This window comes from Ammospiza caudacuta, chromosome 1, assembly GCF_027887145.1.
Source record: "Ammospiza caudacuta isolate bAmmCau1 chromosome 1, bAmmCau1.pri, whole genome shotgun sequence".
In the NCBI taxonomy this organism is placed as follows: Eukaryota; Metazoa; Chordata; class Aves; order Passeriformes; family Passerellidae; genus Ammospiza; species Ammospiza caudacuta.
The window spans coordinates 108,094,058-108,106,257 of NC_080593.1; the positions used below are offsets into that span (position 1 = coordinate 108,094,058).

The window sequence follows — 12,200 nt, forward strand, 5'->3', positions numbered from 1 at the left end:
AAAGGGTTAAATTTTTTTTATTTACATTTTTAAATCCTTATAAACTACTAATCTCCAAGTCCAGTGGAAGAGCATCACTGTTGGCTGCAGATTCCTGCACTGATTTTCTTGAGTTAAAATTATGTCCAAGGGCTTTGGCTATAAAAAATGTAGCAGCTGGTGTTACAAGAGTATTCCCACCGTTTCTAACAAGATTTGCTGAAGCAGAAGTATAAAGGTCTCTGAAATTCTGCCTGTAGTCATCCTCTGGCTCTTAGGCTGTAGGCAAGGTCTTCAGCCAAATGCTTCTTTATCCTTGTTGACTTATGAGGTTACTGCAGATGTTTCTGCACAAGAGATTTTGCCTGTCCTGAGTGAGATTATCTTTGACACTTGAGCACCTCAGATTATTTTGAGCCCTTGGGAGAGCCTGCCCAGTGCCAGGGGACTACAGACATGCAGCCTTTACTCCCATGAGCCAGCTGCTGAATGGAGGCTTAGGGATATTCAGGATGAAATTGTTCAGTAAGAAAAATCATTTTCATCAGCATGTTTGTGATACAGGGCACAGACATGTGGAGCAGTGACCTTGTCAGGTTATTGCTGGGGAAAGCTCTTATTTTTAGCCTGTTACATAACACTTTGAGCCCCAAACTTCTCGCTATAAATCTTCCATTTTATTGGGGTTTTGGTGGTTTTTTCCCCAAAACACATTTTTTCCCCACATGTTATAGGCTGATTTTGAACATACTTGTTTGTTTATTTGATACATTGGAAATGTGTTCATGGAAATACAAAGGAAGCTCTGGCTGCTTTAACATAGCAATGCAGCAAATCCCTTCTGCAGACATTCTGCATGAACTGAGTGGTCACATGGTGAGCGAGGTGCTGTGTCATCTTTCCCAAACAGGAAGGTGCAAATCTCTTCTGATAAAAAATAAATCAAGCAATGACATAGTGAGGTACATGTAGATAACAGTAACTTGTAGAATTTGTAATATATTGTGCCAGACTTTCTTACAGCTCAGTGAGCTTGAATATTCCAAATAAAACATGGTAAGAAAATAAAATGTCACGGGCTTTGAGCAAATCATGAGTAAGGGACCTATATTTCTCTAGTTGTACATGTCCCTAGCCCTGAGCTGATCTTGTTTAAAGCATATATCAGAAAAAAGAGTGAAACTTCCACATTCTCTGATTCGTAGAGGAGGCAAACCTGTTTTTTCACTTGCATTGAGGAGTATCTCAGCAGAATAGCTTCCTAAGATCAGGCCTTGCCCAGCTGCCACTATATGTGCAAGAGCTGCTGATTCACATCCTCAGAGGCACATGGCAGTGATGGAAAGGAGCAACTGGTGTGTGCTGACACCCCAAGGAGCATGGCCTAGGCAGGAGAATATTAGTTACACACCATGTTACACAGTGTGAAAACATCTGCTGGTAGCATCTATGTGTGGCTGTCTGTCTACATTCTGCTTAGAGCTCAGGTGGGAGTCTGATCTGAGGTCTGGAGGCTTCAGCTCTAACCCCCCCAGGATAAGCAGTGTTTTGTACATGGTAGATCCTGTGTCTCACGGGCGAGGACAGTGCGTGTTCTGCAGTGGCCACAGGCAGGTTAGTTATGGTCCAGCAGGAGGGCCAGGTGCTGTGGCTGGCCAGCAGCCAGGCAGTGAAGCTAGGTGACAGCCTAAACAACGTGGCAATGCCAGCAGGCTCATCCTTAATCCTGCCTTCTGTCTCAGTTTCCTTTGTCGCAGCGTTGCAGTTGATGACAGGAACCGCGTTGCAGCCTATGACCTTCTAGCGGACACAAAGATACATCTGAAGGCGTCATCAAGTAATTTTCTTCTGGTAAGTTCACATTTCCTTTTCCCTTTGGTCATACTTGTTCCTTGATGGGGTAAACAAAGATATTTGTCTCCCTGTGTTCACATTCTGTAAGGTAACATGTGAAGTTATGTATGTTAGATGCTTGACTAGACATGCTTTATATACATCCCAGAATGCTGACACAAACCTGTCGGTTTCAAAGACAAACAGAACTTTGCCCTTATTGGCAAGGTTATTTCCAGCTTTCTTGTGCTTTATTTCAGTTCTCCTCTCACTTCTCCAAGTAAACTTTAGAGGAAACATATTCTGGTAGCTTTTATACGTAATCTTTATTGTCTTTTTTTATTTTTCTTTTTTTCTAAATCTTCAAAACCCATGTAGGAGTTTCCCATGTCTCTTACAAAATTCAGGTAATAAATGCATTTGTTTCAGGTAATAAATGCATTCATTAATCGTATAGCTTTTAGGTATTTTAAATAAAAAGCCTTCACTGACCTCTTTTGGCCACACCGGGAATATACTTTCTGGTGACTAAATTTTCTTACGTGTTGTTTCTGCTTTCTATTTTAGAAACACAAGGTTTGTTAAAATCTTGAGCTCCAACCCAGCTAGTAACAACTAGTAGAACTAACAGCTGATACATGCTTTCTTCACTTCATGAGTCAGTGTAAACTAATACCATTTACAATTTCTGTTAGCTTCCTGCAGCAACTGCTGTGCTGACAGGATTCGACCTTCTCAGTCTTTAATTGTAAAGTCTGCACTTAGCAAAAGATGGGAAAAGAGGTGCTTCTGGTATGTAGACACTGACCATGAAGTCATTGGCAGCAGTTTTGGGATTAAAGACACTCATGTGTTCCCTTCATACAGAGCAGAGAGGCAAATGGGAGCCACCTCCAATGCTTTCCCTCATGTCCTTACCACCATGGGTACAGCAGGACTACCACAGATTCATTTGTTCATGTCCACTTTTAGTTAAAATAAAAAACCCCATATGAGGTCTTGCTTCTTTTGAAATGAGTTCTGAATACTGGGTTGGAAATCCTGGTGTCACTGAAACTCACTCCCATGGACTTTGCACTAGCAAGTGTTTGTGCTTTTATTTGAGAAAGTCTAGGAGTCCCCCCAGGGTCCAAAAGTCTCAAAGAGCTTTTCCCTCCTACTTCTCTGCATTCCTTGCCTTGCTTCTCAACCTTTGAGCTGGTCTTCTGTCTTTGCCTTTACCACACATATATGCTTACCTTTTAGTTATGTCTCTCCTGAGCAGCCAATATTCCCTTGACAAGGACAGAAAAATGCTATTTAACCCTGAGGCATTGAGGTGCAGGGAGGTAAAGGGATCCAAAATCTTGTGGGAGGTCTATGACAGAACATGGCTTTGGGCTCATATCTCCCTATGCTAAAATTAGGCTTCATCCTTCCAGTTCAGGCCTTGCCCTGTTATTTATGATATTAATTGTTAATTGTGCCTTATGCTTGTTTTTCAGCTCAAGGTTTGCATTATATCAGCTGAAGAATTTACTCCAGAATACGTGCATCCTAAAGTACAGTGCATAGCTGCTTACAGGAGTAACAGTGATGGAAGGTAACTTGCTTGGTTTTATCCTTCCTATTATCTGAGGACAACCTTGAAAGGAAGAATAAATAGTGTTTTATTTTTTTTTGAGTGAAGCTTTACTCAGTGACTCACAGGTGATTTGTAGGCCATTTCTGTAAAGTAGTCTTTGTAAAGGAGCTAAAATGTTAGTGTTAATCTAGACAGTCTTTGCACAGAATTTTGTTGATAAGAGCCTTTTCCTGCCTCATCTGAACTTCCCAGTGCTGATGTGGGAGAAAACACACATATTTCACGTGCCATCCAGTAGGACAGGTGTCCAAGCTGGAAAATCATTCCTACTTTAGTGGCTTGAAATGCTTACTGTTCCATCTGAAGTTTTCTTCTGCGTGTTACTGCTTCAGCTGTCCCAAAATGGCTTTAATTTGTCACTATGTGTGGGATGTGACTGCTCTTCTAGGCACAATTTGGCAGCCTCAAATTACTCAGCATGAAAACCCCTGCTTCCCAAACAAGCCATTCCCTTTTCCCTGTCATCGTTGGGCCCTAAGGTGGGTGTGCCCTCATTATTCACCTCACACAGTAATGCCAGCTGATCCTTCTTCTCCATCATACTTTATGGGACCAGTAATTAGGGGAGTCATGTACTGCTTGGTTGATCCAGGCTGACAGCTCTTCTCTTGCTGTGAAGATCTGAACCTGAACCTTGCCTTCCCCAGTGGTCAGGTTTGGGTTCTGCAGAGCATCTCCTCTGTCCTATTGAAGCTCTTCCCCTCCCCACCTTTTGTTCTTTGGGACAGAGAGGAATTGTCACTGCAGCTTCCAAATTAGGGACCTTCAGATTTCAGTACCTGTTGCAATCCCCAGGATGTGCCTCGTGATGCCTACTCGTAAAGCTTTCTTCCTACTGATCTAGCAGTGGGAAGGGTCTCAAAATAAAAGTAAATGTCATTTGCAGGACTTAAGAGGCAAAAAAGAGTTGGTGATTTGGTCTGATAGTTTTCCAAATGGTAGCTTGTAATATAATGGTTGAATTGAAACAGAAAGCAGAAAAACCTGGGTAGTAAATTGGATAAAAACATGTGACTGTGCTTGGTTTCCAAACATGCATAGCGTTGAATCACAGCTTTAATTCTCCTGCTCAGTGTTACCATTGAGAGCAGCTTTGTAAGACTGAAAATACTTGTCCTTCACCAAATTTATTTTGCAAATATAGGCATTTATATTTTGAGTAAACAGGGAAAGGTGAGTGAAAAACATGATTCAAAATAAAATTAATATAGAAACTTACATATTTGACTTTGGTTTTGTGTTGGGTATTTTTTAAACTCTTGTTACATTTGCATTGTTTACTGTCGGTTTTTGTTTTGTTTTTATTGTTATCTGCCAGCATTTTTGCTTACCTGAAAGTGTTTTAAGTCCATCAAGTTGAAAGATGCAGAGGCTTGGCTCAGTTTAACAGTATTGTAAGTGGATGCTGCACATGATTTCCCACAGTTCTGGCCCTGAAACATACTTGCCATTCCAGTTCTGGGTCTGTCTTGAGCAAAGATTAATCATTGTCTGTTGAGTACTTACTAGAAGAGATTAAATACAGCCAGGAATCCCCCCAAAATATTTTTATCCTGAAGTCTTGGAAAATTCTTCCCTCAATCCCAGAATTAAATATGCCAAGGAAGAAATAGTTAAACACAGCAGTGAATGCATAAGGATGCTTTCCAGGAGTACTGTTCTTTATTTTGGCTCCAGTTCTACAAATATTTGAGTATACACTTAACTTTTAAATACCTAAGTAGTCCCATTGACTTCAGTGGGAAAACTTGCATGTTTAAAGGATACACCTATGTAAATATTTGTAGAACTGAGAATTCAATATTAGTACAGATTCTGGTGAATGTAACTAACTAGATTAACTGAAATGTATTTAATTTTTAGTGCTCCTGATTCTTTTAAGTTTCCTCTTCCTCAGCAAATTCTTTCCACTGAAACTTTATGTGAATTTTGTGTGAATAAAATCAGTTAATACATTAAAAGTGTACACACTTTCCCGTTCTTATGGAAGTTAAGTCCATACCTCTTGTTTTCATTTACTTTCTGATTATTCATAAAGAATACAAATAGGTACAAGGGTTATTTTTGCATTATCAATTACAATGCAGTCTAATACACTGACTTTTTAAAGTCAGCAGCCTTTCCTGTTATGATTAAAACTTTCTCCTGGCCCTAAGGATGATTACTATGGTTCTGTTTTTAGTGCAGCATGCATTCCCTCAGATTTTGAGACTCCACCAGGAGCTTTGGTTTTGGATGCATTCAAAGATGGGAAGATTTCTGAAGTACAGGAGAATATACTTCATGATCCACTGAGTGCCACTTTTCCTGCTGGTTCAGTTCATGGAGTCACCTTGACACCATTCCAGGTACCTCATATTTTGAAAACTTTGTTTTGCAAGTCACAAGGTATGTTCTTAGTAAAGTTAAATAGATTGAATTCTGTAAGATGATCAAAACGGATGATGTGATGTGATGAAAATATTGCAAACTGAGTAAGCCGCAGAGACAATAAAAAGAATGGGGGAGGAAAAACCCCAAATACCAGTTTCTTTCTGGACTACACAACAAGTCTTACAGACTGCAGAGGAATGTTAAATGTACTTGGCAGGCAAACAGAGCATGCAGTTGTAATGCCATTTTCCTTGAAGAAATTGAACTTGCTGAGAGATGCTAAGCCCCCTCTCTTTCACTGCAGGTAGAGGGCACTGAGCACAACTGGTAAGCCCAAGAATGTTTCACAAAACAAATCTATTCTGTGATTTAATACCAGAGCTGTTCTTGTTTCTCCAGAACCAGATCACCTTGAGTGGCAGAGTGCCCCACTTGGGCAGATATGTGTTTGTGGTACATTTTTATCAGCCGGCACACCCAGTGTTCTCTGTGCAAGTCCATGTGAATGCAGGACATGTGTGGTCAGGTAGGCACCTGAATTTGACCTAACCCCTTTCCTTTCTTAGCATTTTGGGATATGGAGCTGTGTTGGCTTGACCCTGGATAGGCATCAGGTGCCCAAAGTTTCAAACACTTTGCTTCCACCTTACCCTTTTTCCTGGGCTCAGCTTTACTCCCAGATTTCTCCAACTCCTCCCACCGAGTGGCACATGGGTACAGAGAACGTGGGCTGTACTCAGCTCATCTCAGGTTGCCTGTGTTCCTTCCTCCTCAGTGAGAGACTGCTCACACTCTTCTCATGCTTTAGTGTAGGATCTCTCACATGGGAGATAATCCTCCACCAACTTCTCCAACATGAGTCATTCTCCTGGGCTGCAATTCTTCACTAACTTCTCCAGTGTGGGTGCCTTCCATGGGGTCACAAGGAGACTGCTCCAGTGTGGAATTTCCAGAGGTTCACAGACCCTATTGGGCATCCACGTGCTCTTGAGGGGGTCTCCTCCACAGGCTGCAGGTGGATCTCTGGTCCAGCACCTGGAGCTCTCATCCTCCACTGGCCTTGGTGACTGCAGAGTTGTTCCTCTTGTATGTTCTCACTCTTCTCTCTGGCTGTACCTGCTGTTGAGCTGGAGTTTTCCCCCTTTCTTAAATATGTTATTCCAGAGGCACAACCATGGTCAGGTGCAGCCTTGGCCAGTGCTGGGTCTGTCTTGGAGCCGACTGGGATTGGCTCTGTGGGACATGGAAGAATATTCTTACAGATTTTCATAGAACCCACCCCAGTAGCCCTCTGCAATCAAAACCTTCTCACATAAACCCAATATATTTTTTCTTCTAGGTACTTTTAATGCTTCATTCTGCCCTCATACTTCTGGCTGTCGGGTTCAGGTGGTTGCAGCAAACCAAATTGAGCTTGACATTTCTGAAGCCATGGTCTCTGTTACAGTGATGATACCAGATGGAAGAACACTGGTTCTGGTATGTGTATTACGTAAATGTGCTTGAAAATGTTATTCTCAGTTCCACCATTCATTTACAGATAGATGAAAAGACAAAATCCAAAAATAATAATTTTTTTAATGTTGTGTTTCAGATTTTTAGGATCTTTTGCACTGATTTTATTTTAAATTTTTAAGATATTCTGCACTGTTTTTGTTGTACACTGCTTGTAGCATCACAACTTTGAGGGCAGTATGCAAAGCTTATTCTCTTATTTTGGTTAAAATCTTAAAGGTTTTGAAAAAATCCAGAATGTATAATGAAGCAACATTTAAATATGTAAATGCCTTAGCTTGTATCTTTTTGTTTTTCTCTGAAATGTACAATTTAGCTTTCTTATTGTTTTAAGGAAAATATCTTAGTTGTTCCAGCAGACACCTACAGTTACACAATTCTTGACAAAAAGACAGTGGACAAGTCATTTGATTTTATCAGCCAATGTGGAGGAAACAGTTTTTATATTGAGTAAGCATCACTTTCTAAAACACAGAACATTGACAGCAAACTAGGAATAATAATACTTTTACTCTGCGTTAAAGAGCTGCCTTAAATCCCTATAATTGTGCTACATTAAAATGCTTTTCGCAGCTTATGCTAGCCTATTGAATTTCCATGAGTCACTTTTCCATGACTTTCTATTGCAAATGCAATGTAAAGGTAGAGCTTTATTGCTCACAGTACAAAAGAGGAAAATCTATGTCATCTTCCTGTCTTTGCTATTTCCATCTTTGGTATTTGGTATTTTGCTTGGCGTGTCTGAACTGATACAACTAATCCACACTTGCTCTGATAAAACCTCTTACCTGCATGTTCAAAGCTATTCACCCCAATTTAAATCAAGTATATCCTTGCATGTGTGCTGATGCCATCCTTATGTCAAACTGCTTGAAAGACAGAACCCTAATTTACTGAACCACTGCAAAGCACTCTCATAGCAATCCTGAGTGCCAGCACTGACATGATTTATATTTCAATTTAAACAGCCCAGAACGATCATCGGCCTTCTGTAAGGACTCTGTGAGGTCGCTGGTGGCTTTCTACAACAACGGAGCCCTGCCATGTGACTGCCACAGCGCAGGTGCCACCAGCCCTACGTGCAGCCCCCTGGGAGGGCAGTGTGCTTGCAGACCCAATGTCGTCGGTCGCCAGTGCAGCCGGTGCCAAACCGGCTACTATGGATTCCCCTTTTGCAAGTGTGAGTGTGTGCTTGCACTCCTTCAGCTCCTGGCCTGGCCACCTGCTGAATCCTCTGAATTTGCTGCAGGTGGTACTGCAACCGGACTTTTCTTTGTAGAGCCTGATCCTGTGAGAGGCTGGTCAGGCTGTTTTAGCTTTAACATAGCATAGCTTCCAGTTTAAGGCAGGAGAAATCCCATTCCCCTAAAGCACACCTAGCTTGTGGAGAAGTGACTCTTTGCATGTGTTGTCTGATCAGGTGTAGTAGGCTTACAGCTGAACTGGTTAAAATCCATATTGCCACTATTCCAGTGAAATGGGTTTTTTCTGCACTGACTGCTAAATCATTTCCAAGTTGTTAATGTTTAATCTCATTTTACACCTTCAAGCTTTTCCATAGGTAACCAGAGACACAGCATTCCTAATTCCTCAAATTCTGATGTTAATAACAACAGATCTATAGAGTACACCAACAGCTCAGCTGCTTTCATAGACACTTCATGTTTATAAACATTGCTTTATAAAAGTGTGCCCTTGACACCAAAACTAATCCTTGGCAGTTTTGGCAAGTGATAAACAATGTCTGTGGTGAAGTTAAGCAACCAATCCATGGAAAAGAGCCAAGCATTAAACTTGCTCTTTGAAACAATTGTTGCAGTCACATAGTTGGTGTCTATGACCCTGAACTTTAAACTAATGAGAGAAAAGAGTCATATTTTCTATACATAAAGGTTCTGTGTATTTGTTACATATTCAGTAAGAAATGATTGTTGTAAGATGAGATGTGATTGATTTGTAAAACAATTTCTTTGATCTAGTATGCAACTGTGGGCAGCATCTTTGTGATGATGTGACTGGTAAATGCATTTGCCCTCCACGAACTGTGAAGCCAAAATGTGAAGTGTGTGAGAAATATTACTTCAGCTATCATCCCCTTGCTGGCTGCAAGAGCTGCAACTGCTCAGAAAAAGGAATTGTTGATGTGACAAGCCCAGAATGTGATAAAACCAGTGGGCAATGCAGGTAAATTTGGGTTGTGTGTATTATAAACAATGGTTTGCTTCAGTGCTCTTTTCAGGTGTTTGGAGAGAGACGGGGAAATTTCAGATTTTCGCACTTCAGTGTGAGCAAAATGGATTCTGTCCACTGAGAACAGTTGTAAACTAACCCAAGCTTTGTGGGTGATTGAGGCCCCTGTAATTATTCATATGCTCACAATTCCCCATTTCTCTGTTACCAGATGCATGTCTTGAGTAATGCCCAGGCACATTTTCCAGCTATAAATCTTCTTCCAGCTCTGCTTACCTATATTCCATGTCCATGTTTTACACCTTGATGTACAGAGAGTAGTTCTGCACTGTGAGCCCTGAATAGCTGCAGAAATCTTAATTCTATTGTGCGCATTTTTATCCTTCAAAGTCAAATCCATTCCAACTCAGTTCTGTGGCCATTAAAAATGTCACGCTATTAAAAATCTGAGAACATTACTAACCTGCTGCTTTTTCTCTGTGGAAGTCATACAGCTGTGTCCCAGCCATGCAATCCCTTTGAATATCCACCTACCTATGGTGTTATTTTCCCTTCCCTGCTCCATTCCTGCCTCCCTTATTGACTCACTCTTCTGTGTTTTTTGATAAAGATGCAAACCAGGAATAAAAGGACGTCGGTGTGATCAGTGTGCTCCTGGAACTTACGGTTTCCCTGACTGTGTGCCATGTAGATGTAACAGAGATGGAACAGAGCCAGATGTTTGTGATCCCCAGACAGGAACTTGTCTTTGCAAGGTCAGATAAATCAAATTACTTCTGCATTCACAAGCATCATTTGCTTACCAGTGACTGTTTCTTATATAATGGGGTGGAAAAAGTGAGTTTATCAGTAAATTTTCAGTAAAAATTAAATGCAGCTGTACAAAGCCATCACACTTTGCAGTATGTGCACAGATTATCATGGTCACATTAAATACCATTTTTAATGGCTTCAATATCTGTCAGTTGTACCGGTGGTCTTAGTTTTTGCAGGATGTTAGAGAACTGCAGAGTGGATGCCCATTGAATCACTGAAGCAGTCTGTACCCTGCGCAGATCCACTTTATCCATCTGCATCTTGCCTCCTGGATGTTAACCAAGTCCCGTGCTTTTTTTAGCCATATTATGTCAGTTGACATTTTACCACATCATTATAGCTAGGAAATCTTCTTTTGTTCTGATCTGCATAATTAAATGTGAACTTTCACAAGTGACCTTTTATATTGTGGGTTTGCAAAAGCCAGCAGGAGGGTTTTGGCAAGGAAGTTACCAGCTGTCTCTGACTAATAAATATTACTCAGTGGTTCACATTTCAGATTATAAACTGCAAAGAAATCTTATGAGATAGCCTCCAAGACAGTTTTATTTGCATTTGTAATATAGCCTATCCAGACAGCCACGTATTTTCATTAATTTGTTTCTATACATTTAAATACACATTCTTTCAGATTTGTTTCATGTGCAGGAAATTTTGGAAACCTCAGCAAAGCAAAAAGAAAAGCACTGAAATTTCTTTGAACTCTGTCCTAACAGGAGAATGTTGAAGGTGCAGCATGTGACACTTGCAGACCAGGATCCTTTTATCTGAACCCTTCTAACCCCAGGGGATGCACACCTTGCTTTTGTTTTGGGGCAACCAGCAGCTGTCGCAGCACGGATCGTCGTAGAACCAAGGTGTACCAAAGATCTTTTTTTTTTCTGTCATGAACTTACACTTGTTCCATTAAGGAAATTCCAGATTTCTTCCAAAGTTGAAAATATATTTTAGTAGTTTCTAAGGATGAGAAATCTTCTCCAAACAATTCTCCAAGTGAAGATTTAGTACAGCTTTCTCAAGATTAGGAGTAGTCTGAAAGTGCTGTTCAGCAGAAATGGTGCTTTTCACCTGTTTGTTTACAAGTCACTAGTTGGACTGAAGTTGAGCTGGCCTTTATCGTGCTTGCTTTATCTTCAAACTCTTTGTCATCATTGAAGTCAATGATCTCCTTCAAGATGCTTTGATAAGCACAGATCATTTTACATGTCTATATTAGAGATGCATTAAGAATTGTGTGACACATTCTACAGAGATTGTGAAAATTTGCTTTCTTATCTCCCTGTAAAAGAGACATGACATCAAGTGTGAGAAACAAAGATTTTAGTAGCATAAATGGCTGTAGACTGAAAAATAATGTGACTGAAAAAAAAAAGGCAACAGCTGCTTGAAAAAAGGCAAGAGAAAGGAAAAAAGAGGAGAGCTAGAGTGGTGGATGAGGAGTTTAGTTAAGACTAGATACAATCCAGATTGTGCCCTTTACTGTTTACAAGGAAAAGGTGAAAATGTGGCCTAAGTGAAATCAGTAAAAAACTTCCTCTAGTCATTACTTGTCCTCACCAACAACTGTTTATGAAAACATGTCTGGTTTTTTTGGGTTTTTGCTCTGGCCAGTCAAGGGCAATCCACCAGAACCCAGAACTGTTCTGGTACATCATACACATTATGCTCTCTTTCCTCCAGCATAATGATAAAAAAGAGGCATGGTCTTTCATGAAACAGCAGCCATAAACATAAAATGTGCATTAAAGAGGCAGGATGTTAGGCTACATTGCCTGCCTCTCTAAAATGTCATGCAATGTCCCCTCCCTCACAGTTAGCCTGTTCAAACTCTGTATTTGAGAGACAAAAATTTGATTTTGGAATGGACTTT

General features: G+C 40.6%; 1 protein-coding gene across 1 annotated transcript in view; it reads left to right on the forward strand.

Moving 5' to 3' along the window:
- Positions 1–12,200, forward strand: part of LAMA3 (laminin subunit alpha 3) — a 105,309-nt gene that overhangs the window by 48,475 nt on the left and 44,634 nt on the right. The window contains exons 27-36 of the mRNA XM_058819149.1: positions 1,722–1,830; positions 3,297–3,394; positions 5,619–5,784; positions 6,209–6,335; positions 7,149–7,288; positions 7,659–7,774; positions 8,293–8,504; positions 9,304–9,508; positions 10,125–10,269; positions 11,047–11,187. Coding sequence (XP_058675132.1) covers positions 1,722–1,830; positions 3,297–3,394; positions 5,619–5,784; positions 6,209–6,335; positions 7,149–7,288; positions 7,659–7,774; positions 8,293–8,504; positions 9,304–9,508; positions 10,125–10,269; positions 11,047–11,187 — 1,459 coding nt within the window. The remainder of the gene's footprint in view (positions 1–1,721; positions 1,831–3,296; positions 3,395–5,618; positions 5,785–6,208; positions 6,336–7,148; positions 7,289–7,658; positions 7,775–8,292; positions 8,505–9,303; positions 9,509–10,124; positions 10,270–11,046; positions 11,188–12,200) is intronic.